This window comes from Stegastes partitus, unplaced genomic scaffold (assembly GCF_000690725.1).
Source record: "Stegastes partitus isolate 25-593 unplaced genomic scaffold, Stegastes_partitus-1.0.2 Scaffold98, whole genome shotgun sequence".
Lineage (NCBI taxonomy): Eukaryota > Metazoa > Chordata > Actinopteri > Pomacentridae > Stegastes > Stegastes partitus.
In genome coordinates, this window is record NW_007577829.1 from 754,732 (window position 1) to 782,153 (window position 27,422).

Here is a 27,422-nt window from a genome sequence, read left to right on the forward strand (position 1 = left end):
GAGGCAGAAAAGCGGCAGGGAGCTGCCAGCATCGTCTCATACCGTCGCAGGACAGAAAGGTGTGAAAATATCGGACCTCTGGACAGCCTAGAGATAATACACGGAGGCGGCATTGTTTTGATAATTCTGTCACACTCCGAATATACTAGTGTAGCCGTCTCGCTCGTTTTTATTTGGCAGTAGGGTTGCGTCAACTTACATTGCTACGTTAGCTAGTTTGGCGTTAGCATAGTGGCGCTAGCTGTTGCTATACTATTATGCTATAGTGGAGGTTAGCGACCGCTAGCCTGCTCTTAAGTTAGGCGAGCTAACGTTAGCTTGCCGGTTAGCCTCTCATGTCATCCATAAATTACTAAATTAGTGAAACCGCGTAGCTAACTTAAACGTCCCTATTGCTGCGGTGGAAATAATAACGGAGATGACACTGTTTTTTAAAGGCAAGTTTCACCGTGGCTGCTTCTCAATGTGTTGCTCCTCTTTGATCGTTTGACAGCTCCGTGTCCGCGGAGATATGGAGACGCCGGGGAGAATAGCAGCCACACCGGACGCCCTGGACTTCACAGTGGAAAACGTAGAGAAGGTGAGTTTTTGGGTCAGCCTGTCCCCGTCTGCTCATTCAGCACCAGAGGGGGTTTATAGACCAAAATAATAATCACAGTAATAATAATAAATACCCTCAACTGATGGCTTGAGAGGGAAAGCAAAAGGGCTGCATTTGCCTCATAGCCATATAATATAATGTTACTTAACACTTTTTACAGCACTGATTTGATCTGGAGAGGTGATGTTGCTGTGCTGAGGACTTTAGCCTTGACTGAATGTTTATGATGCTCAATCAGATGAGAGCGAAATGACAGGTTGCAGCGAATTCTTTACAATCTCTTGTCACTTTCTCCAACGTGCTTATCAGGGTATTGTTTTTCCTCTCTGAGGTTGGATATATTTTGACTGTGTTGTTTTGCGAGTGCATGCTTGTTGACTGCCAGGTTGCTGTGATGCATCTCCCTGCTGGGTGGCCGCTGACTCCAGCAGGAAGGGGATGGGTGGGGGAGACAATGGAGAGGATGGAGAGGGAGTGAGAAAAGGTGGTGCTCCCGTGGAAGAGCCGAGTCGATGTGATGAGATGGAGAGAGGGTGGGGGGAGGTGAAGGGGGGGAGGGAGGGGTCGATGTCTGTGACAGCGCCAGAGAGAAAGAAAGAAAGAGGAGGGGGTGAGAGGAGGTTGGCGATGCGACAGAAATGATTAGAGGCAGGTTTCAGGGAGAGAAGCACATTCCTGTAGGGGGAAATGGTTTGGCTGGATACTGTGATTTTATGCTGTAATAAAAGAGGAAGAAGAATGACATACAGTATGCATGGTCCTGTCTGCCTTGGGATAATCTCTGTTTTCATTCGTACATGTTCCATTTCCACAAGTGGAGAGAGTGCTGTATGTGACGTATTGTTTTTATTTAGTACTGGTTTAAAAAAAAAAAAAAAACTAAAACAGAACACTTCTCTTTCATTTTAAGTTGAAGAACAACACTATTGCATACCGTATGGCTATCCAAAATGTAAAATTAATCTAACTGGTAGCATCATAAATAGTTTACAATGTGTGAAGGTACATTTTAGTGAAAGTAACAGACACCCAAGCTCGCAGAATTGGAATTTTTCATTACATCTGACTGGTTTTCAGTATTTAAATATCTCTGCTACAATGGAAGCGATGCCAAAATACCCAAGGTGAGCAAACACAGTGCAGGATGTTCATCAAAAAATAACCTCAACCACATGTGATTCACAACCTGAAACAGAATAAAACGGTTAAATGTCAGCGTAGTGATTATGTCATGAATAATATATTTAAAAAATGGAGAACCATCCATGACATTGTACTCCTAATGTTTTGCCATGCGTGGGCGGTTTGTAGAGTTTAAGATGCTTTTTCAGACCCTATGACAGCTTGCATCAGCATTCAGTCTGCTCCAAGTGGTATAGCGCTATCAGTAATCTCATTAACTGATACAACATGGCAAACAACATCTGAAGTATCATTTCCCATGAAGGCTATGTGCGCTTTTGTATTCACAGCACACTTGCATTTCCAACCTCATAACATATTGTTCTTCTACGACTCGGCTATATTTAGAAAGTATATTTACTTTCTACTAGAATGAGTTTTTTTTTTTTTTCCCCTTTTCATGTTCTCATTCTTTGTAGAGAACTTGACTTCGATGACACTTTGTCAGTGAGATGCTGAGAGGAAGACAAAAGGTTTCTTTAGAAAATGTGTGTTCATCTAAAGTATCATATCATTTGCATCAGAGTCACAACTTAATGCTGTTTTCACTGGTACTTGTATTATTCTTAGCCAGTCACATCAACAGTAATTGTAAATATACGTGCAGGACTTTTCCTGCATAGAGGAATTTTTGGCAGGTTTTAGCTGGCACAGAGGGAAAATCAGCCATGCCAATATGATAAAAAACAAAACAACAAAAAAAACAACAACTAAGAATTCTAAAACTTCCTTAAACAGTTTTGTTAATTGGGGCTTCATTCGGGAAAATGTGTAGTTTTTTGTCAAATAAGTCAACACAGATCCATCGGCATTGCTGTTGTGCATAGTAACCCCCCAAATGCCTATCCTGAGCCAATAAAAACCCTGTATACCATCAGCAGACACATCATAGTGCTTATTAATAGAAATGCAAAATATAATTTCCCATATGATTATTAGAACATATGCAGTCGCAAGTAGAGTGAAATAAAATAAAATTAAAAAAAAGATAAAGAGTGCCGAATTGTCGCTTTGGTACAGTGGGGTGCTGGTGAGTGTGTGTTTGTTGTACACTTGGTGGTGGAGATGATGGTTCCTGGCCCAGTATTTGTATGCGACCAATAGAAAGCTCTTTGTTCGGTCTCGGGTCTGTGAAACAACATACCACATTGTCAGTATCTTTGTGTGTATAATGAAGGGGGGATCGTATACTGCCTTACATTTCCGCCCAACTATAATTAGCTTTAGAGAGACTATCTGCCAAGCAAGTGGAATTTAAAGGAAATTCATCGCCCTGCACTTTGCTGTTGCATTTTTCTCTCTAGACAAACTACTGTACCACCAGAAAGAAGCACAACACAATACTGGGTCAGTCCAGGTCAGCATCTTGCTCAAGGGCACTTGGACTCAGTGACTTCCGCTATCCCAACCATCTGTAATCACCTCCCTTCCTACACAAGATGCTGTTAAGCCCATTCAGTGGTGCTTAGTTCCAGGTCTCCTCTTTCTCTGCCATTTGGAAATTGTAAGAAACATTAGGATATGATGTATGTGACAGCAGGGGGTGTCTTATTATTAAGTAGTTTTATGGAATTTAAAGGCGTGGGAGATGATTCAGCCTCTAGCTAACGAATTATGGAACAGAGCAGGGCAACAGAATCTGTCACTGAGAGAAATGATGCACGGTGTATTGAGTAGCATTTTGGTAGTCAGAGTGGGAGGGTATTTCCATCCACTTATTGACAAAAATACATATAGCTCAAGGTGGAACACATTTCTTGTAGGTTAAATGACACACACATTTCCTAGTGTGAGTGTGTTTTTCAGTTTTTGTGTCAGCAGCCCATTGATTCAGTGACTGGAGGTGATCAGTCTTCTGAATTATGCAGTGAAAAGGGAAATTGTTGAGACACTTGGTGCAAAGGATTATTTTCTGTTCATGTGCTGAGATTTCACCACTTTTGGCAACATGGTATTCTTAATTTCTCTCTTGGCCGTGTGCTGTCAACAACCACCCGCGCACACTCTCACACAAACTATTGTTCTTTGTTCCCTCATTAATCATCATTCCTCTGCATGTCTTTGATTCTCACAGTTATAGCGCGGTGTCATGATGGGTCAGCGGTGTGATGATGCCTTCTGCATCACAGCACGAGCACTGCCCTCCCACAGCTACAATCGCTTCGACAGTGACGCCCTCGTGGACAGATGGCTTGAAAACACACTGAACCTATGGCCATCGCCCGCTGTGTGTGAACACAGTGTGCAAAGATTTGTCCAAAGTATGTGCAGGCTTGTGCACTTATGCCTCTTAAAGATGTGCATACTGACAGAATTCTGTGATTCATACGAAAGCATCATGAAAAAGACTGGCCCTTTTTTTTTTAGCACCATATTTTATTGCCTGCTTCTCTTTATCTAAATATCCTGCCTTATACTTGCCGTTTATTTTGATAAGAGAAATGATTATGTAGACATTCATATTTGTCCTTGATATTTTGTATAGTAAAGGTATTGTGCTGTTCTTTGTAAACACAGCTCAGGAACTACTCCGTACTTATTCTCCTGGGTTTGTGTATACAAGTGTATACACAAACCTACGTGAGAGCCGACAGTGAATCTGTCTAACTGAGCTGTGATTTTTCGCTTGCATCCCCATTTTCTTCCTTCTCCTGTTGGAAGAAGGTCCGTAGAGGAGGCTAATGATCTTTGACAGTGTCTGCCAAGAGCACGCCATCCTCAGGTGAAGCCTGGTGGTTCAGGCAGTTAGCCACCATCTGTAGATACAATTAGTTGCCTCAGCTGCAAATAAAATTAAAAGCTGCTGTTTCTGGGGATGCATGTGTTTTTTTTTTCCTTGTTGTAAAAGCCACTTAACAACAGACAATTTAACAAAGTCAAGATCACGGCAAAGATGTCTTGTGTGATTTATAGGAAAGACAGGCAATGCTTCTTTGTGAGAAGATTAAAGCAGCCAAATGAACAGACTGTTTTGCGTCTTGTGCTTTGATAATAAACCTCGGAAGGACAGACGCACTCAGACATAGCACTGTTTGGGATTGGATGAGGAGAGGTCTGCGATCACACAGCGGACTGCGGTAATGATCCGCTGCTGCTTTGAACTGTAATATCACAGCCTGGTTTATAGACAGGGAAGAGTTGAGCTGACTAACAAAACCATCCTGATGCTTTTTTTTTTTTTTTTTTTTTTAACAATGAAAGCATGATAATGACCCAGAGAAAGACGATGGCAAATCACAACAACACAGTCGTGTTTCATAAATTCTGTATGGCAGGTTTGTCTACATTAGCCTGCATGGGTTAAAAAAAAAACATTACATAGATTGTTTTTATTTTTGTAGTGGTTTGTTTTTAACCGCTGAAACTGTAGTTAGATGCTAGAAACAGAGACCTAAAAGCTAAAAGTAAGTGAAAGCCACACATATACGACACATACTGTACCTGAACCTATAGCTCTCTTTTACACATAGATGTACAAATGCTTCCTCATTCTCTACAAAGAGACATCTCTTTAACACCCAGCCAGCCATGCTCAGTCCCATACAGTAAGTGGAGATGGATAATTGCATTGGAGGATGACAGACGTAAAGAAAGCGTGACCTGAGACTCTGCTTCCAGGAGGCATTGACGTTGTATTGATGTTCCTTCTTATGGCTGCAGTCACATCCTTGTACTCTGTGACCAATTGCGGTTTCTTTGCAGTATTGTTCATCCTCCGTTGTTAAACAGTATAAAGTTTTCTAATTAGTGAACGGGCAAAATGTAGATCTTTAGATGACTGAGATAAAGATTGAGCGCTGAGGGGTGGAGTGAGACTGGGTGGACAGTTTAGGCAGGAAGAGGGTGGATAGAGAGATGAAGTGAGAGAGAAGAAAGATGAGAGAATGGTGGTTGAGGAATTGATGTGAGCAGGCTTCAGGGGTAAAAGACAAGGATCACAAGCTCGCTGAATAGATTTTTTTTTCTGGTGTTGCTTGTGAGACACTTTGTGCTGGCAGCCAGCAGTTTTAGTTCGGTGAGCATGTACATGTGTGTGTGTGTGTACGACAGCGAGAGAAATAAATAGACATTTTGCAGAGTTGTGCCTAAACCTTTCTTCTGGCATTGCTAGGATTAGAGGTGTCTGTTTAATTATTGCTACTTTTCCCTTACTTTCATTTTCCCCTGTCTCACTCATCCTTTATCTTCTGTCTCTTTGGCTTGCTCCTTGTTGTTCTCCCTGCACTCAAGTACTCAAATTACTCAGAGCTGTGCTTCAGAGAGTGCTGTTTTCAGGTCATTGCTTTCTCGACTGTTGAGGCTTTAGAGGTAACCTGTCTTACTATGTGTTTGTGTGTTTCCAAGTGAGAGAAGATGCTCTTTTCTCAAGGTAACCAGCTCTTTCCAGCAAACAAGCGCTTAAAGGACTGCGTTTGTCTACTCTCAGCTGGTCTGTTTTCTCAGACACCCACTGGAGTGTGGAGTGTAGCCGCAAACATTTCTCACAAGAACGTGTTCAACTCCTGCATGGTTTGACCGTCCACAGATTTTATGGATTTGTGTGACTGTTCTCACTGTTTTTCTGCTTTCTCTTCTTTGTTCCTAGGCCCTCCACCAGTTGTACTATGATCCCAATATAGAAAACAAGAATCTGGCCCAGAAATGGCTAATGCAGGCTCAGGTCTCGCCTCAGGCTTGGCAGTTTTGCTGGGCCCTACTGAGCCCAGATAAGGTACAGAGTCCACACACACACTCACAAACACACACACACACACACACACACACACACATACACAAACACTAAAAGAAATATTTCATTCGCATCTTTCTTATTTTCTCTCACAGGTGCCAGAGATCCAATACTTTGGCGCCAGCGCACTTCACACCAAGATATCTCGGTACTGGTCTGACATCCCCACAGACCAGTATGAGTCTCTGAAGAGCCAGCTGTTCTCCCAGATTGCCTGCTTCTCCTCTGGCTCCAAGATGGTGCTCACCCGGCTGTGTGTGGCGCTGGCCTCTCTGGCACTCAACACAATGCCCGAGGCCTGGCCTGGCGCAGTGGCAGAGATGGTGCGCGTTTTTCAGGAGGAGGGGGGAGGGGTAGATGGACGGGCACGCTGCCTGGCATTGCTGGAGCTGCTCACCGTCCTGCCCGAGGAGTTCCAGACCAGCCGCCTGCCACAGTACCGAAAAGGACAGGTATGTCAGCGGGCGACGCTTTTTTTTCTACCTTTGCAGGCAACAAACATCACCTGTCTACTGTCCACAGGTTGTCTTTGCATCAAAAGGTGTCAAACCTCTATATGTTAGAAATAACTTAAATTAGTTTTGAAAATGGTCAAATCTGGGAGGTAAATGCTTCAGATTATTAGTTTTGTTTACATTTCTTTAATTCATATATTTCCTGTTAAAAGCTTTAAATCTCGAATAATTTTTGACTTTTTATGTTTTGTTTTGTGTTGTTTTGTGGCTTGATATGTTAAACAAACAAAAAACATGCTGTTTGTGGAAAAACAAATATTTATATATACAATGCTTAACAAATTTATTAGACCACAACCCAATGTCAGGTTAATGCTACAGCTGCCCTAAATTGACAGCATTGGTAATTACCAAAATCATTTCTCATGTTTCTGCAATGATTAATGATTAATACACCAGTATCTAGAAGCTCTTTAACCAAAATGATATTTCTAACGCTAAAATATAATTATTGTTGTTATCCATGAATTTTCAAATTTACTGTTTTATGAAAACACTGACAAGTAGGAAAGCACATTATAATTTCTTGATTAAGATGTCAAATTGTAGTTATTTAGTTGCATTCCTGAACAGAAAAATTAGTTTAGTGGTTAAATGTTATGCTTGATTAATTTCTGACTTCTCAAAGAAGCCCAAAGAGACGGCTCAAATTTGGATATAGAAGGGTGAATGCAGTTTAAAATTTCTCATTCCTGTTCAAAATAATAAAATGTTGAGAGCTGAGTGCCCATCAAAGCACTTCACAATGTTGGATGGTCCATATATATGTATATACAGCGCTTAACAAATTAGGCAGGTGGTCTAATAAATTTGTTAAGCACTGTATATTCAAATCAATGCCATCGTATTGGCACTAGCATAAAAACATACATATAAATGTTACCCAGCCTTCATCATCAAGCTCAGAAACATGCCACACATGAGCCAACACTCCAGCAGTCTAACCCTTGTTATCGTCGTCCCTCAAGGTTCGGGGAGCCCTGGGCCGGGAGTGGGGGTCAGTGTGTCCCTTATTGCAACAACTGCTGCGGAGGACGGACAGCCCGGGGGCAGTGAAAGCTCGCGTGCTGCGCTGCCTGTCATCGTGGGTGCTGCTGGATGTGCCCCTCAGCGAGAGCGAAGGCCTGGTGCACGACTGCTTCAGTGCCCTCCCTGACCCAGAGCTCTTCGACACAGCGGTGGAGGCGATAGTTAATGCCATCTCGCAACCCGACTCCCAAAGGTATGTACACAGTATGCTTGCCTGCATGTACTCATGCCAACATTCCCCCCCAAATAATGGGCAGTAGAAAAGAGAAAGCAATACAATGGCATGAAAGCTTAATCTTGTTAATAACTGGAGAAATTACACTGGAGCAAAAATGGAGGTAGAGAGAGAGAGAATTAAAGGGAGGAAAAAAGAAAGATGTATTAGCCAAAGGCTGGAAACAGACAGGGTGGGCACTAGAAGGGCATAAGGGAGGGATGGAGGGAAGGAGGGAGGGATTGATACAGGGCAAGTTGACAGCCAGGGGGAGGAGAGCGGCATTTCTCGGTTGGCTGGCGTTGCTATGGTTACAGAGCTGGGGAGAGATGTCATCATGCCCTGGTTGATTCAGACATGGCAGGCACCCATTACCCCTCCCCTGGAGACAGAGAGAGAGGGCGGGGGTGACGGGACGATGCAGAGAGAAGAAAGGATGCTAAGAGAAGGAGGAGGAGGGCAGAGGAAGGTGTGAAAGTGTGCAAGAATAAAAGACTTCATCCTCCATACCTCTGCGCTGCTGCACAGACGGGGGGGTTGGACCTGTGAAGTTGCTGCTGACAAGTCAGTTTAAGCACACTGAGCAGATGGTAGGGAGACGATTAATGGCAGTGGAGTTACAGGTAGAACATCCTCGGTCTCAACACAACACTCAGGGCAGCACAAGTGTTGCTGGGCTCCTAGGATAGATTGTTGGAAATAGGATTCTTCTGGTTTCCTTTTTAAATTTCAGTTCTTTGGACAATCATTTATTTTCAGCATCAATTTTTCCATTTTCTATTTTTTTGGTCTGTTGCTCATGATGGATCACAGCCCTGCTCAGTGTATGCTTGCTGGTGTGCGTTTGTCAGGTACTGCTAGAGGTGGTGACTGTCTCATTAGTAGCGTCCTTTGAGACACATGTGGCCACTGTTATGTCGGGGCATTGTGTGATTTATGGGGTTACACCGGAGTCGCTAGAGAATATTGTGTGTCTCGTGTGTGCGTCTAGAAATGACAAGGAAACAAATGAATCTATTAGGCTAGGCATAAGGTTTTTTCTTCCATCATCCCTAGAAAGTCAATCAAAGTACACATTTTTTTTCCATCCTGTAGATTCTCCTTTCTGTTTATACTATATATTTTTATTTTCCTCCACCCTACCTCTGTTTCTTTGTGCTCTTCCTTGCTATTTTCTCATCTCTCACCATCAGTACTAAGCCCTCCTCCCTGTCTCTTGTTCTCTCTCTCTGTTTAAACACATTACAGTCAACTCATTTGGGGGGATGCTATTGGTCCAGCTGCATCCTGTTGCCAGGCAACCCATTTCCCCTGTCTCAGAGTGTTGCAGTAATTGCAGAGGGGATCAGAGGTGGGGAGAGGGACGTGGGGGGAGGGAGGAGGTGGCGTGAGAGGGAGAGAATAAAGGAGGAGTCAGGGAGGAGGCAGGAAAGTGTATAACAGCAGGACGGGAGCAAAGGAGGAGATGATGGACAACTACAAGTTCGAGGAGAGGAGACTGCAGCAGACAGTCTCGGAGGAATCTCCAGAATGTCATGTCTTATGAGGGAAATGGAGAAAGGCATACTAATCCATTTTGCTCTCTTAATCGCATCACATGCACACCAAGTCTTCTTTTCCCGAACTAAGAGTGCATGACCTGCATCTGCAAAGCACCTTATTAAAAATGAATGATCCTCTGAGTGCATGAGTGCAGTCTGCCGTTCACATGTGTATAAACACACACACACAGTCACTCAGTCAGTTGAGTGCAGTTTCTGGCGCTGCTCTCAGAGAGTTACTCAGACAGCCAAACACAGAGGATGTAGGCCAATAGGCGCACAGGTATGGGCTTATTAGATGGAGGCCAGATTCATACACATCACATTTCAGCAGGGTGTAGCTCTCTCTCCAAAGACGGCTGAATCAGCGTGGGCTGCTGAATAGGGGACTTGGCTTCATAATGCAGGACCATAGAACTGGCGCCTCGGCTCATAAGAGGGCCTGAGGGAAATTAGAATGAAAAATGCATCCCAGGACCGCGGTAAGAGATGCATTTAACCTGCAGAACAGAAGGTGCATATCACTGTCATTTTTTTTTTCCTGGCCACTTTTCCTTTTGCTGCTGCTGTTCCAACAGGAATGACATTAAAACTGAAACAATTAGTTGGTTAATCGATGGTCTAGAAAACCAATCAGCAGTTTTAATTATCTGAGCAATTGCTTAAGTTATTTTCCAAGTCCAAACCCAAGATTGAAACAATTGACTTAGGAAAAAAAAAACACCTGTCTGCTGTTGACAGCTGAAATAATCCTTAGTTGCAGCCCGAGATTCAATCCTGTGAGAAACATAGTGAGTAGTAGTATAGTTCCAAATGCTGATAAAGTCACACAACCTTGCTGTGTCATTGATGAATATTCATCGACGTGGACCAACATCCTTATTGACATTCTCATGAAAGATGAAGCACAGCCTGCAAACCACAAAAACCTCCCGAGACGCACATAATATGGTTTACATGTATAGCATTCACACATGCACGTAATCTTCTCGGTGACATTCAGGGACGCACACACACGCCCTTCATCTCCAAATGTCACCCCTTCTCTTGCTGTCATTAAGGATGACAGGAGTGATGCTGTCTGATGTTGTCACATGAGCAGATATGAAAAGTGTATGTGTGTGTGTGTCTGTGTGAGTTTGTGTGCATGTCAGCAGCACACGTGTGTTTTAGTCAGAGAGGGAATTATAAATGGCTGAGACAGCAGGAAGAAGACAGAATAATAACTGACAGCGGTGGAGCTCTGAGAAAGAAGCTTTGAATAGATTTTCTGGTTCTCTGGTAGATGTGTGGGATTTTTAGGGTGGGTGTGCTGGATCAGAGGTTGGACTGACTTGGAATGAGATTTGATTTGAAATAAACACTTGTCTTGGGAAAGAGCAATAAATACATCAACCTAGCGGTGTGAGTCAGATTTATATTCACCAGCTGATGTACAGTCTCTGGTTGAGGCTCCCTGGCCTTTACATCCTGTGTCTTTCTCCATTATATTTTTTCAAGCCGATTTTCAAAAACAGAAAACCTCTCGGGAATATTGTTTTGTAACAGTGTCTCAAGATTGTGGAAGTTCTAAACTATACCCAGGAATACAGGTATCCTAATGCTGTACAACGCAGTACTAGGATGCATATTCTGGAGTTATTAAAGAACCCTTCTGTGAAAATTGTTGAAGATTATTTCAATAGAAAAAAAACATCAAAATCTGTCATGTTGATAAACAGATATGAGTTTTAAAGGGTTTAATCAATGACTGGAGAGGTGCTTTAAATGAGCTGAATGTTGATTGTGGTGTTTCTTTGCATTTGTTTTGGTGTGTTCTAGATATGTGAACACTTTGCTAAAACTGGTTCCTCAAGTGCTGGCCCTTCAGGAGCAGCTCAGAGAGGCTGTTCAGAATGGAGACATGGAGACCTGCCACGGTATCTGCCGGATCGCCGTCACACTGGGAGAAAACCACTCCAGGTGTGTTTGTGTGTGCTTGTAAATGGTATAAATATATATAATAATAAACATGTAATAGTACCATCAATTGGCCAATTCTAGTGCCATGAATGATGCACCTTTTAATTGCAAGGGAAATTATTTAGGCTTGAAGTCATAAAACAAAGTTTATATATTCATAAACTGCTGTGCAAATGGTTTGATAAATGAATGCCATCCTCCTTGTGTGACAGCCATGCTTTTGATGGTGTCCTACGCGGTAATGCTATATCACATGTTTTAAATTTGTTACACAGTAAATATTGAAATGAAGCTTGACTTTTAAAAAGTTATGGCACAAATCAAATGGCAATATCTGTCAGAAAATTTGCAGTTAGGTATTTTCCCTGAATCATTCAGCCTTAGTATGAACAGATTTGTTTTTCAGTGCACACGGAGTGAATAGCTAGCAGACCGTGAGAAGATTCACTGACAAAAATTGTACTGCTTTAGAATTTAACATTCAAAACAAGCAATACATTCTCCGGTGTCTCTCTCTGCAGTTTCCACACATACCACGTCTGCTTTTTGAATGTGTTGCTGTGTCTAATAAAATGTTTTAGTGCTAGTTTAAATGTGTACCAACAGCACTGTGCAGCTGCCAAATCACACCTTTCCTCTTTCTTTCCTTTACACCCCTTTCTCTCACTCTCCTTAGGACTCTGTTGGAGCAGGTGGATCACTGGCAGAGCTTTCTGGCTTTAGTCAACATGATCATGTTTTGTACAGGCATCCCTGGCCACTACCCGGTCAATGAAACCACCAGCTCCCTCACACTTACCTTCTGGTACACACTACAAGTAAGACATGCTAAAATATAATCTATAAGCCAATGTTTAAGTAATGTTATATTATTTATAGTATTGTATTTTCCAACTGGAGTGGTTTTCCCGCGTTACCTTTTTGTTTCATCTTTTCTTGGCAATTAAAACCAGCCTCTACATGAAGTTTCTCTCACTGTGATATGGCAAGGCACTTTAGATAGACTCTATGTAACTGTGAACTCTCTCTGCACGTCCTGATACATTCATATGCTGCTTATTTCTCACTAATGTTATGGCAATGTGTCTAAAAAAACATTTGCTTTTTGCCTTTCATGCAATCAGTTTTATGACTTATGGGAACTGACAATGTAAACTTGTGTACCTTAGATGACTGTTTGTTTTATAACAAAGTCTGAAAAGCACATGAATGTCTGTTAATTGCATTCCCATGGTAAGCACAGTGCATGCTAGAACTAGCGATTATTTGCTAAATGCTGTTATATTTCAATCGTATGACAGAACATGTGATCTAGGTTTACCATAGTACCTGCTTGCACCACCAAGTGAAGCCTCCTATTGTTAAATGGGATGAAGTTGCAGGTGTGTTTGCTGACAGCATGTAAGGGTTGCACAAAACAAGCACATCACTCTGCTGTATAAGTGATAATTGTTGCAGTTGTGTTGATGAATTGTGCAGCGTAGAGTTATGATAAAAGTGTCTGGAGGCTGGCTGGTTTCGGGCTACCTGAGACTCAAGTTAAAAACGGTTAAAATTGTTTTATGGGATAACACCCACCATATTTCATTGATTTTTGATTGGTAATGTGGCTGAGCATCAGTTAAGGAAATGTAAAAATTTGCCTCCATAGACAGAACAGTTGTTTTTGGTGTGTAATTTCCAAGACAAATTCTTCTTTTCATAGTTATTTCCCCCATTTTCAGGATGAAATCATGTCCTTTGAGACGGAAAAGCAGGCAGTGTATCTGCAGGTCTACAGGCCCGTGTATTTCCAACTGGTGGATGTTCTGCTGCACAAAGCCCAGTTCCCCTCTGACCAGGAGTACGCATCGTGGTCCTCAGATGAGAAGGAGCAATTCAGGATCTACAGGTGTGTATGGTTGCGTGAGTGCATTTGTGTGCAGGACCTCGTCTCCATGTGTTGTACGTCTCGCTTTCTGCTGCATGCTGCTGTGTGTTTCAGTGACGATCTAAGTGTTTCAGAAATTTCCCGCTGACAGGATGATTGGTCAGCAAATGAGAGTGTTTTTCTCTAATAGACTCTCACTGCACTGGCAGCTGAGAGGGCAAAACCTGTCTGGCAAGTAGATTGACAGATCTTTTGCGCACTCCTAAAATGTCTGTTTGTGCACGTCTGTCCTTCAGGGTGGACATCTCAGACACACTCATGTACGTGTATGAGATGCTGGGAGCAGAGCTGCTGAGTAACCTGTATGATAAACTAGGGAGACTGTTGACTAATGCAGAGCAGCCCACGTCATGGCAGGTGGGTGAGACATACACACACAGACAAGCAAAGCAATAACATGAGCTATTTTCTGTTTCTTTGAGAGTTGCACAGAAGCCTGCACTGAAAATGTGTCATACTTGTACTTGTGTACTCATGATAGCTTGCAAAAAGGCTCAACACTTACATCGAAATCAAGACAAACCTGAACAATAGTAAACTTAAAATGTATCACAATGTCACAGAATTTCAAAATCATTCCTCATTTTTTTCCCCAAGTTTTTGTAATTACTTCAGTACTCTTTTATTGCCAACTTATGTTTCCACAAACACCGACTCCATCCTCCTCCTCCAGCACACAGAAGCGTTGCTGTACGGCTTCCAGTCCATTGCAGAGACGATAGATGTGAATTACTCTGACGTCATCCCAGGCCTGATAGGACTCATCCCGAGAATCAACATCAACAACGTCCAGTTAGCAGACACAGTGATGTTCACGATAGGTGAGACATTATGCACTGTATGACAAACGCAACAATTAATTAGGATACATTTATAGACAATGCAATGCAGGGGAAAAAAAATAGACGTTTCAGTGTTGTAAAACTGAAAAGGTGTTTTATTCTGTATTTGACCTTTCAATTTCTTTCTAGGTGCTCTGGCTGAATGGTTGGCAGACCACCCAGTGATGCTCAGCAGTGTCCTTCCCTTGGTGCTACAAGCTTTAGGGAACCCAGACCTTTCTGTTTCTTCTGTGTCGACGCTCAAGAAAATCTGTAGGGAATGTAAATATGACCTGCCACCATACGCAACCAACATAGTAGCCGTCTCTCAGGTACGTACACATTTGTATGCTACAGGATTTTTCTCCCAGTTGATCCAGGTGTTTCTTTCGTACTTTAAAAGACCCCCTCCAGTGAATAGAAATTGCTTTGAGCATCCATAGGGTGTTTTTATATGCTTGAAGATACATCATGAGTAGATAAGACCTTGAAGCTGCAGCGTATCGTGTACTGCAGCATAGCAATTTAAAAAAAAAACAAATTCAGATAGCCAGGGTTTCATACATAACAAACCCAAGGTGCTAGCACTGTCAGCTTGCAGCTTATTTTTATTCTTCAGTTTCATTTTCTGATTCAAACTTGCACGGCTGACTTACTCCAGTATAACAGTTTGCCATTGTGTAACGTAGAGTAGTTTGGGCAGAGTCCATAGGTGAGCTCGTGTGCTCAAGCTGTACGAGCGTGGAGGGAAGGATGTACATTGAGGTTGAGAACTCATGGATCTGCACATTCTGAAGTAAGCAATAGTGTAAAATTCCATCTGAGCCATTTTATGTAGGCAGGGATAATTTCCATGGAGAAGACTTTGAGACACAGATGAGTTTTTAGGAGTTTTAGCAATGACCAGAGAGAGAGACTTGGAAAAACTAAGGTGTTGCAGGCCTTTGTAATGTCATCGTTCTCCACAAATATCGTTTACTTTGAAATCACTTCAGTTGTATTATTTTGGAGATACTTTTTATGGCTATTTTGAGAGGGTTTTGTTGTGCTATCAGACTAACAGAGCCTTCACTCTAACTCTTTTTTTTTCTCCTCTCTCTCAAGGAGGTGCTTATAAAGCAGATCCACAAGGTCAGTGTGTTTCATTTCATATTCACTCTCTGTTTCTGTCCTGACTCTGAGTTCAGAAGTGACATTTAAATTAGAACGCCGTGAAAGAATTGCATAACATTTTTTCAGCCTGACATGTGTTGTGAAAAATGTGTTTGTTGTATCTGTAGAAAACTGTTTAGTGACTTAAAGCTCATTGCTTGCTTAAACTGAAGCTAAAGCTACGATGGTCTCCTCTTGCAGACGAGTCAGTGTATGTGGCTGATGCAGGCTCTCGGCTTTCTGCTCTCGGCTCTCCCCGTGGAAGACATCTTAAGAAACCTTCACTCCCTCATCACTCCGTACATTCAGCAACTGGAGAAGCTAGCAGATGAGACGGTGCGTACACAAACCAATGCAAAACAGTACACACAAACACAGCGCAGGCACAGTTGGACTCTGGCCAATAGGAACAGGCCTTGTGTCTGTGTGGTGTCACTGCAGTGGAACATTTCTCTGCAGGACCAGATTGGCTCTGACCCTGCACCATGGGCTAGTGACTCACATGCAAGTAGCAAAGACACACTTTCGCTCACTCATGCAAACGTTCAGAAAAGTGCCTACACAAACGTGCTTACAGTAGGTCACGCTGATACACGTGTGAGCGCACAGTCATGAAAAAGAAAATTCTTGTGACTGTTTGAATGCCACATCTAATAGGGTCTGGTTTTTCAGACTGTCACGCTGGATAGTACAAATATGGAGCCAGTCTTATCTAAAAATAGTTTGATATTTACTGTTTGTACAACACGGTAGAATTTTTCCAGACCTCTTGTTCTGCCATCAGTAGAGAGTGGATGGAGTGAATAGAGGTGTCAGTTTAGATGAAGCTTTTCATTTCTCTGTGTCTGTCTCTGCGCCTGTGTCACCTCCCCTACCCTTCACATAACACACCACTGTCACACAAAGTCTCATCCATCCTCACTTCCTCCCTCTTTTATTGTTTTCTGTCTAGCTTTTTGATGTATCAGCATTACATCAGACTATTAAATCAGGTGCTGTGTCTGGAGCCGGACAAATAGTGGCACCTAGTGGGGAGACCTTCAGGTTACATTACATCAGGGGTGAACGGCCGTGATGTCTGAGGGGGGGAAAAAAACACAGTGTCACTGTGATGAGATCGTTAAGCAGGATGTGCACATGTTATAGTACGGACAGATCTGAAGGAGGCATCGGCGATCTGGCTGTTCGAGGGTGTGGCAGCCACATCATTTACCCCTTTGTAGTCTTTTGTCTGTTGCATCACCATGGAGACAGCAATGATTAATCACCTCCAGCAAAGCCCTTATTAATGTTTTTACCTGGGGGAGGTCTCTCTCTCTCTGTATGTGTGAGTGTGTAGAGATGTACATGAAAAACTGGTTTAAAAACGAGTCATTACCTTCTTTGATCGCCTCGCTGAAATACCTGCTCATTGACTTGTGCTTTAATTTTCAGCTATGACTGAAATTGTTATGTATCTGCTTTGTTAATGAATAATAAATACAAACTGTCATTTACTCTATTTATTCTTAAAATAAGTATGAAAAATCCTCCAAATTATACCTGACAAATCCTTACTTAGCTTCTGGCCAGCTGAAATTGAATGTAACAGTTTATTTGAATTGAGTATATTATTTATCATCAGAATAGTGAAGGACATTGATAATTGACTGTCAGCACCCCACTTAACCTTCTTGAGTTGTTGATACTTTTCAGTCATTTTTTTAACCGTTAAACTGCTAAATTGTGGTTTGCCTAGCGTTTAAGGTTTGTCCTCTTAAATATTTCAACAGCTATTTTTCAAGGCAGACTCTAATGCACCTAATGAGCCAGAAGAACCGAGGTGTTAGAGTGTAAACAAGCGAATACCCCATTAGAAGTAATCCGTTTCTTCTTTTTGTTTCTTGTTTTTCTTCCTTCAGCCTAATCCCTCCAATAAGCTAGCAATCATCCACATCTTGGGGCTGCTGTCCAACCTCTTCACTACGCTCGACATCAGCAAGCAGGATGACGAGTCAGCGGACGGCTCAGCACCACCTGTCAAAACAGCTCCACCTCCACCTGGACCAAACCCGGTTAGTCACCACACACCACCATCACTCTCATTAATGGATCTTGGCGATGGCACAATTACTTTGGCTAAGTGGATGCACCATCTAAGGCTTTGTAATACAATACATTCCAGCTCAGAGTAGGTACCCCTGGACGAAAGAAAAACCCAATGGCAGTATGTAGCAGTGATAGACAATCAATAGCTGGAATAGTAATTCATAGTTTCGTTTAAATACATCAGATGCAAACTGCTACAAAGCACATAACTAAATTGCAAAGTTTCATTGTATGAACAAACTCTGAGTGTGCTCCCTCCCTGGCACATAAACAGCCAACAGTGTTAGAGCCCTGTCGACCTTCGTTGCTCTCCTTGTGACTGCTTTTTGCAATTTGGGCGTTGGGATGAAAAAAAAAATAACACCCACGATGTGTCCCCCACCACCTCCAATTAAGCGTTGCTCTCCCGGTGACCTCTTCCCGGCTTCTCATCTGGGTGCATTTGAAAGCCGACGCTGGGTTTTGTGTCCACTGACGCTCAGGCCTGGTCAGCCGCTAGGAACTTTAACCTAAGCCTGATGCAGCAGCTTTTCCCTAGTTGCCCTCCAAGCACCCCTGGGTTCATTTGCTTTCTTTGTTTAGTATTTATGCAGGAGAGGTAATTCTTATCTTGTTTATTTTTATTTATTTGTGTGTTTTACGTTGTTCTGTTAACAGTAGGATTATTACCAGTATCCCTGAATGAATAGACGAGAGCAGTTCAGTTCAAAGTGAGGTGGTTAAATTCAAATTAAACCTTTTTCCTCCTGGTCTTCATTAAAAATTGGTGATTAAAAATTCTTGATATCGACTGGTGTAACAAGAAAAAACTTTTCAGCTGTATCACCCAGCCCTACATGAAAAGCAGAGGGCACTTGGTCCTTGTAGTCATATGAGCTCCATGTCTCACAGCCCCACCCCCTGCTGCCTCCACCACTGAATACATCGGCTATCACTGACTAGAGGCATGAGGGTGGCCAGCAGGAAAATTGTGCCCTCTCACTCAACCGTAGTCATTAGTAATTCTGCTGAGAGGCGTGCACCCATGTATAAATGTTAATGCAGTGTTTCTTCTTGTTTCTTTTTATGTGAGTTTGATAAAGTTTCTGTGTTTCAGGTGGTGGTGGTTTTGCAGCAAGTTTTTGCTCTCATACAGACGGTACTCAGCAAGTGGCTCAACGACTCGCAGGTTGTGGAGGTGAGCTGTTTAAGATGCACAGCCGCATACTGTCAGACCGCTGCTTTGTTGCAACTGGTCCACATAATCAGACATGATGGCATTTGAGTAGAGCTGATCTTGTGATGTCCCTCAGGCGGTTTGTGCCATCTTCGAGAAGTCTGTGAAAACTCTCCTCCATGAGTTTGCTCCGATGGTTTCTCAGCTAAGCGAGATGCTTGGGCAGATGTACAGTACAATTCCCCAGGCCTCAGCCCTCGACCTCACACGACAGGTACACACTCAACTTGTGCACATAGACACTAATGCATATTAGTTTTACTTTTGATTTGTTGTTTTATTTTATTTTTTTACACCATGTGGTTACATGCAGAGAAATTTTAGCGCTTTGTCAAAAAGGGCTGTGTATAAGCTAATGAGTTATGCACCAGTGAGTCTGAGGTTAATGAGGATATAGTATGAGTCTGTACAACTTCCACAGTTAGTGGGTACTCATGACTAGACTGCCAAGCATGTCTTTGTAGCCACATAAACTAAAACTCTAATTTATTCCTTAGTATTTCCTCAACAAAGTCAAACAACAACACAAAATAAGTTGAAATTTTGCATCATCTATTCTTCACTTATGATGCTTATTTACAGCAATAAATGAATTGAGTTTTTGCAGTAACTAGGCTTTTTAGAATGTCATGCCAACTGTAAGAATGGCTTCGTTATTCAAGCCAAAGGACTTAACACGGTAGATTTCTTGACTGTATGCAAGTGGGTGACAAATTAAAGGAAAAGCCTGAACCCTTTGACTCCTACAGTGTGGGGATCTGGTGGCTCTGTAATGCTGTGGGGGTCATTTTGCTGGCATAGGTTTGGTCCATTGTCCCCCTGAGAGAGAAAGGTCACCTCAAATCCATACAAAGTTGATTGCCTTTGTCCTATGATGAAGCATTTCTGTCCTGATGGGCGTGATCTCTTAAAGGATGACAATTTTGAGATTTGAGAATGAAAATGATATAAATCATACACTATGGCCTTTACAGTCACCAGATCTCAACCTAATGTAAAACCTATGATTTTGGACTGGCGTGTTAAACAGCGCTCTCCATCATCATCATCATCATAAAAACACCAAATCAGGGGGTATCTTTTGGGAGAATAGTGTTCCATCCCTCCAGCAGAGTTTAGGAGAATTGTTGAATCACAGCCAATGCGCATTGAAGCTGTTCTGGCAGCACATCGCAGCCCAACACCTTCCTGGAAGAGTTTGTTAGTTTTTCCCTAATTCGTCTCCCATCTGTATATGAATGTCGTTACATCTGCGTATGTGCGTGACAGACATTACAGGCAGGAAAAGTGATGCTGTGGCAGCTGTGTGAAGACATGACAGATCATTACTCATGGTGGTGTAGCTGCATTAATTCAATCCAAGTCCAACTGAAACTGAAAATGACACTAAAGTAATTAAGTCTAAGTAAGCCAGAATCCACAGTTGAGCTGCAGGCTATTTGTAAAATTCAGACACATTTGTACAATAAAAAACGCCGGCCCTCTCCTTAGACTTTTTTTTTTTCTTGCTGCACCAGGCTATAATGACAAACATGCCAGCTTTTTTTTTCCAAATGTATATTAACCAGCAGTAATCTGGTTGCTATGATGCATATAAAGATGTTTTTTTGCACACTGCAGACTGTTTTCCTCCCAATACCTTGTTTTGTTGTGTACAAGCAAAAATAGCGTGTGCCTGATTTGAAGACCTGCTGTTTCAGATGGTGCATATCTTTGCCAGTGAGACAGACCACTTCCCACCCATCAAGGCTCTGTTTGAGCTGGTTACCTCGGTAACACTGTCCATCTTCCAGCAAGGTAGGGGGTCCAGCAGGGGCGGGAGTGTCAATACTGTGAACTGTGTCTGTTCAAATGAGGAATAGATGTTTGTGATCGTATTTGTTTTCACAGGCGTCCAATATCATATCTCGATCTAAATAAAAAAATGAATGAGTGAGGTTGTGAACAAATTTGTGAAAATACAAGAAAACAAATTTGTTTCATATTTTAAATGGTGACTTATGCTCCCATTTCCAACTATGATTCTGTATGACTGATTGACTGCTACATCACTCGATGTTGCTCAAACAGCTCAGCCTGGGGGCCTTAAGGTTAGAGTTCATTGGACTCACTGTTGTCCTTTAGACGTTTTCTCTTATTACTCATTAATGTAAGTGGAACCACAAAGTTGTCTGTCTGCTTGGTGTGTTTAGGAGACAAAGTCTCAAATGATGCCTTTATCAATGCAGACATTTTCCCCACTTACCATTGATTAAATCATTTTCGGACAATTATGATTTGCTTTAAACTTATGAAATCAACATGTTGCCATGTTTTCTGTTCGTCAGCCTAGTCTCTGCTTATTCCATTTTTCTTTTCTTTTTTTTTGTACATTTACAAAGTTCTGGATGAATTTGCAGTTTCAGTGTTTTGGGCTGCATGAAAATGACTTTCTTTTTGTGAAGTGCTCAAAGTTGATCAGAAGTTTCCGTATGTGTGAGACCCCAGGGCCAAACCAATGCTTTGACTTTAATTTAAGACAAAATGGACATGAATGAGGTGATATATTATCATACAGTGAAGTTGGCTTTGAGTATTTGTGCCAGGTCTGTCTGATGCTCCCCTTCCCTTTGTGTTGTCCCTTTTTTTTTCTCTCTCTTTTCCTGCTTTGACTGGTTAAGTAATGGCTGCCTCTCCTCCTGCCTCTAAACTCTTTTTTTTCTGAGCAGGTGCCCTTCAGTAGACAGTATCAGTACAGGATACAGTCACAGCACAGAGACCACTAGCTTATTCAGTTGGCTGACATATAACATAGCAGGGAGGGCCAGCTCGATACGACTGCAGCCACTGCTGTGCTAGGATTAGAGTTGGGCTCTCCATCACAGCCCTCTGAATAAGCCCTGTATTCTCTTGAGGGGTTGTGTGTGGATGAGGGCTGGAGGGGGGTATTGAGCAGGAAACTTGTTTGGAGTCTGGGAACAGCCAAAGCTGGGCGCTCACTACGGACGTTTGTTCTGTTTCATTATAAGTTTGCTGTTGGAGCCCCTCCAACATCAATCTTAAGCCATCAGAATAAACCAGAAAGTCGGAAATCTCAATGTGGATTCTTCATTTCAGAAGTTTTAACAGGATGTGTGTTAAATTGTACATCATTTGCAATCTGTTGCACATGTTAAAGTCTCGTAGTTTGTGTCCAGCATAAGGGAGGTAGTGATATCAGAACCTATCCTGATCTTTGAGTGTGATTCCTACTGATGCTCTGGGTTCACCTTTAAAGCAAAGGGGATCTTATTGACCAGTGCTGAATGGACCCTTTACAGTAACCTCCTCCCCTGAGGCACTCACTTCAATCTGAGAGGAAATGCTTGACTTGTTATTTGATCACGATGAAGCCGGCGGTGCCTCATGGGAAGGAAGTAAAAGAGGGTTCATTCAGGTTTGGTGCCTCTTTTCCTCCAAACTGTAACAGTAACAGAGGTGCCTCCTGGGTTCCCACTCCAAACCCACTTTTGTTTTTTTTAGGTTTGTTCTTTTTCTCTCGTTACTTCTTTCTTTTTTTTTTCTTCTCTCCAAACAGACCCATGTCTTTGTCTTCTGCCTGTTTTTTGTTTTTGGTTGGTCTCTTCTTCCAAGACTCTGCCAAAGCTTCATATGCCCCCCCTTCTCCCCTTCGTTCCTTACTCACGTGTGAATTATTTCAAAGAGATATTTTTGAGTTCTCTTTTATTTCCACATGACTGTTGAATCTATTAAGTTGCTGTTTGTATATTATTCTTATTCTCTTATGATTTCTTAAGTTTCATCTTTATTATATTTTAGGACCCAGGGATCATCCTGATATTGTTGATTCATTTATGCAACTCCAAGCTCAGGTGTGTTTTTGGTTTCTTATTTCATTCACTTTGGGTTTCTCTCTCTCTTTCTCTCTTTTTCTATTTTCTTGCTTTTTTTTCTCTGTCCACTTCTCTCTCTCTCTATACCTCTTTCTGTTCTTTGTTACTGGGCCCTGAGGTGTCCCATCACATAGGCAAGGCAGTGGAATGAAACCCACGAGGGGAACGTTTGAAAAAGAGACAAATTGTCTCTCGTCAAACGCTTTTGATTCTAACAGTCAACTCGCCACGCAAACACAGTCCTGAGCTCATGTAGGGTTTTTATTTTAGCAGCAGAAACCGTCTTAGAGATCACACACAAATCATTGTCTTGTGTGTTCAGCATTCTTTCTAGTAAAACTCATTAGACTCAGATAAATAACTGATTCGAGTAAACACTGGCAGAGATTTGAATGGCTGTGTTCTCACTGTCATGATACCTTTTGCTTTTGAAAGATAATTAACTGAGCTTTAGACGTTTTTTCTAACCTAAGATGTCAGAAAAAAATTTAATGACTCACATAACGCCGTGTAATCCTTCAAATAACTATCATTTGAATGTATTACAACGCTGCACATGCTGCTTAGAAAATAAAAATTAAGTGAGCACTTGTGTGAAGTGGACATATTTTAAGTGAAAGTCCTCTATTTGAAGCACTTAAATTTGACTGAGTCTTTTTCCTTTTTTCCTGTAAAGTCAACATCAGGGCACATTTGCTTTTTGGAAAAAAATACCAGCACACTCAGAGCCTGAGATGAAATATTTTAGCTGATGCAGCGCTCTCAGGGAGATGATGCAACAGCATGACTATCAGTGTTGTGGTCCCAGGTGACTGGTTAGTCTCTGAGCCCAGTCCTCCTCTGAAGTCATTCCAGCCCAGAGCCAATCAAAGCCCAAATGAATTAATATTCAACTAATATTAATCAGTTCAGACAAATTGGCTGATGGCTCTTCTGTTTTATATTTTTGTCTTTCGTCTTCATTCTTCTTCCTTTGTTTTCTATCTTTGGATAGATCTGACCTTCATCTCTCTCCCTTTCCCTCTCTCCCTCTCTCCTCTCCTCCATCCTGAATGAGTTCATTATTATGAGATGAGTTGTCTTTCTCTTTATCTGCACATGTTAATTACTTACACACTTCTGTTGCATATTCAATCCAGTCAACCAAAAACAAGGAAAAGTAATGCTCCAAATATAATTGATTTCAAGAAACAAAGCCAAAACCACCATTGCCTTTAGTTTGACTTAAGTTTCAAATGATTTCAAAGTTTGATTTTTTGCAATTTGTTTGTTATACCTGCTGAGTTCTGCATTGGAGGATCTCTGTATGAGTTTGGATCTAGTTTTTCTTAAACAGATGGAGAGAGTACTAGAGCCTGGTAGGCAGATCTGGTCCCAGTCCTGTGTTGCTGTCAGATCCGGCTACCAGGCTTAGCGGGTATTGTTGATAGCAGTATTTTGAAGGAGCTTATGCAGTGGAATGTGGTGAAGCAGTGCCGATTGGGTCGGGCCGACAGAAACATACTCTGTTTAATGCCTTTATCTGCCTCTTAGGCCCTCAAACGGAAGCCCGATTTGTTCTTGTCTGAGAGTCTTGACGTGAAAGCAGTGTTCCACTGTGGTAAGTTCGCACATAATTTACACAAACACACACACACACACACCCCTACACACTGTTGCACTGGGTGTTTTTTTGGCTACAGTTTCTGTGGAATACGTGCTTGTCAGTACAAAGTACAAACTGTAAATGTTTGACATCAGCCTTCAGTAGTTTCTGTCTCCCTCTTCCAGGAGTTTTGTCACTCAAATTTCCTGAGGCTCCGACAGTCAAGTCAACGTGCTTGTTCTTTGTAAGCACACACACTCACACAACTGAAACTTCGCTGGCATGTTTACAAATGAGTCATCTGTCTTTAAATTCCATGATTGCCTCTGTGTTTTTGCCTTAGACTGAACTGTTACCCCACTGCTCAGATGTGCCTCCATTAGCCAGAGTGGTGCAGGAGGACGGCAAGCTGTTGGTGCAGGCCGTGCTGGAGGTGAGAAGTGCTGCATCACACGTCACGCCACAGAAATGTTTCATCATTTCACCGATCCGGCAGCCAAACCTTTTTTCCTCTTTTGTTGTAATTAAGTCCCTGATGTAAAACGCCTCCTCCTCTGTCTGTAGGGCATCGGGGGCGGGGCATCTCGGAGTCTGATGGACCAGTTTGCAGAAGTGCTGTTTTGTCTGAACAAGCACTGCTTCTCTCTGCTCGCTGTGTGGTTAAAAGAGGCTCTGCAGCCTCCAGGATTCCCGTCATCACGGCTCACAGCGGAGCAGAAAGACAACTTCTCACAGCAGATACTCAGGTAACACCACTGGAGGTTTGTTTGCAGGCTTATAACAGGCAAACATGTCTCTTCTGTTGGTCTACAGTTTGATTTTCTTTACATATACTTAACTATTTTATGCACTTGTCCTGTCTTCTCTGCTTACCTTCCTACTCCATCTTTTGTTGTGCAGAGAACGAGTAAACAAGAGGAGGGTGAAGGACATAGTGAAGGAGTTCACACTATTGTGCAGAGGTCTCCATGGTACGGAGTACGCCGCTGAATACTGAAACTCTACCCTTGAACTCTCACCTAAGCGTGACCTCTGTCCTCAGAGCAAAACAGCCGGATGCCACATCAACACAGTTCTCTCCAACCCCATCAGCGAAGATATCATGATTGTAATGATAAACCCGCCCCATCGCAGGACAAGACATGGAAGCATTCCAGCACAGACCTGCCATCGGATCAATGGACAAACATTAAATCCCTGGTGGCTTTAGAGGGCCATCCTCTCTGCACCAATGATTTTTCTTTCTGTTAAGAGATTGATTGTTTCTCCCTCCCTCCTCTCTAACTCTTATTTAAAGGTCTTTTTGTTGGAAGCGCTTTGAGCAGCACACCCAGCATGCTGCCTCACGCCTCCTTCTATCTCTGTCTTGTTCTGCCTTTCTAGATCTTCCTGTGGTTTCCTAGGTTGTTTCCTGGTGATTAGCATCCATATGAAATGATAGTGGTATCGTACGTAGCTACTTGACATTATTTTTCAAAATAAATCAAATTAATTATATAAATGTATATGTATACACATATAGAAAGATAGTGGTTGTCAGTCCTGCTGCTGCTAATGGAAAGAGAGAAGGACCAATGTCAGGAGGGGATTCTGCAGGAAGAACGACATTAATACAATAATATTTACTCCTCCTCTCATGCCCCTATGATATCTGCATTTGCCAAATTATCATGAAGAGTTTTGTGAATTTGTCTTTTTTTTGTTGTTTTTGTTTTTTTAGTCAATGCCTTTAGGGGGTATGAGTGGAGACAGAAAGACCACATAACCAGGACTAAAGACAGTCTGCTTTTATGCCCAGCCCACTACGTATGGGGTTGTACCTCATGTACATACAATCCCACCCAGTCCTACTGCAGTCTCTTCGGGTTGTAGATCGTGGTTTTTACTCAGTGGTCCCTTAGGTAAAGCAGGACTGCCCGGAGCGATGGCTGGACGGGAAACGGACTATAGTAGCTGGTAGCAAAGGATACGGCACAAGGTGGAAACTGAGAAGGGAAGGGAGTGTTTGGAGGGATTAATAATCCTGACGGTGGACTGCTTAGTCACTGTAATCGTGCAAAAATATTAATCAAGTTGTGCATATTAACAGTTATTGCTGAACACTTCTGTGTATTTGAGTGTATGCGTGTGTTCATACCTGTATGTATGAGGGGTTGTGTGTGCACAGATGTATCTTTTTCCACTTGTTCAGTGCACTTATATCGGACCTACAGTACACATGCATCATTTCCCCCCCAGTCTTTTAAACAAAGAGCCCGTTCATTTGTCACTCATTCAGACTAGTCTCTCTTCATAAAGACTGACCAGGCACGTCCAGTATTTCCCTTCTGCTGCTCACCAGCGACTCATCTATTAAACCTCCTCATCATCTGGATAATCATTGACTCGACTCAACCGTCTATCTGTTATTGACACCGACTACTGCTCTTAACAAAAAAAAAAAAAAAAAAGCTTGTGAACAAGCTACCCAGAATCCTTTCACCCATCTGGGTCACTGCCTTGGAGAGGACCGAGAAGGATTAGACAGTTCGGTAACAAAATGTAAGACCTCTGAGAAAGTTATTCTACACCGACATTCTGTGCTCATCTATTTTGCCTGAGACGTTATTGGTGAAGCGATGGCTGTAAAATACGACGTTTTGTGAATCAGCAGGACCAGCTGACATCTAACAACACTCGGCATTGAAATGTACTTTGTGGTCTCTGATAAAACTTTATCTCAGTCTAATCCTTCTGTCTTATCCGAGGTGCCTGCAGACATGTAGCATGTATGTGTTTTGTGGGGGGGGGGTTGGGGGCTCAGGGGACAAACATAACATAGTGTGTCAGACTGCAGAGAGACGTAATTTAGACTGAGACCTGAGGCGGGAGTCGGCTCCAGAGTGAGCCGCTCTGCTTCAGAGGCTGATATGAACTCAATGACTCGATGTTCATCGCTGATCCCTGGTCTGTATTGTCTTATATTCTGAGGTGAGAAAATGAACA

General features: G+C 42.3%; 1 protein-coding gene across 1 annotated transcript; it reads left to right on the plus strand.

Annotated features, from left to right (window-relative positions):
• ipo13b (importin 13b) lies at positions 1–26,821 on the plus strand. The gene is made up of 23 exons (XM_008277472.1): positions 1–59; positions 494–580; positions 6,369–6,494; positions 6,608–6,964; positions 7,996–8,249; positions 11,633–11,773; positions 12,450–12,591; positions 13,498–13,664; positions 13,940–14,060; positions 14,377–14,524; positions 14,675–14,856; positions 15,629–15,655; positions 15,878–16,012; positions 17,578–17,730; positions 18,861–18,941; positions 19,057–19,194; positions 20,681–20,777; positions 22,779–22,831; positions 24,386–24,452; positions 24,623–24,681; positions 24,781–24,870; positions 25,002–25,183; positions 25,338–26,821. The coding sequence occupies exons 2-23, from the start codon at positions 512–514 to the stop codon at positions 25,432–25,434; spliced, it is 2,886 nt and encodes a 961-aa protein (XP_008275694.1). The 5' UTR covers positions 1–59; positions 494–511; the 3' UTR covers positions 25,435–26,821.
• The last annotated feature ends 601 nt before the right edge of the window (positions 26,822–27,422 follow it).

What these genes read in the sequence shown, in the direction of transcription:
- ipo13b (XM_008277472.1), top strand. Translation starts at nt 512, where the DNA reads ATGGAGACGCCGGGGAGAATAGCAGCCACACCGGACGCCCTGGACTTC. An exon ending in CCCTACTGAGCCCAGATAAG is followed by an intron (nt 6,495 to 6,607) that starts GTACAGAGTCCA and finishes TTTCTCTCACAG; the next exon opens with GTGCCAGAGATCCAATACTT. An exon ending in GAAAGCAGTGTTCCACTGTG is followed by an intron (nt 24,453 to 24,622) that starts GTAAGTTCGCAC and finishes TCCCTCTTCCAG; the next exon opens with GAGTTTTGTCACTCAAATTT.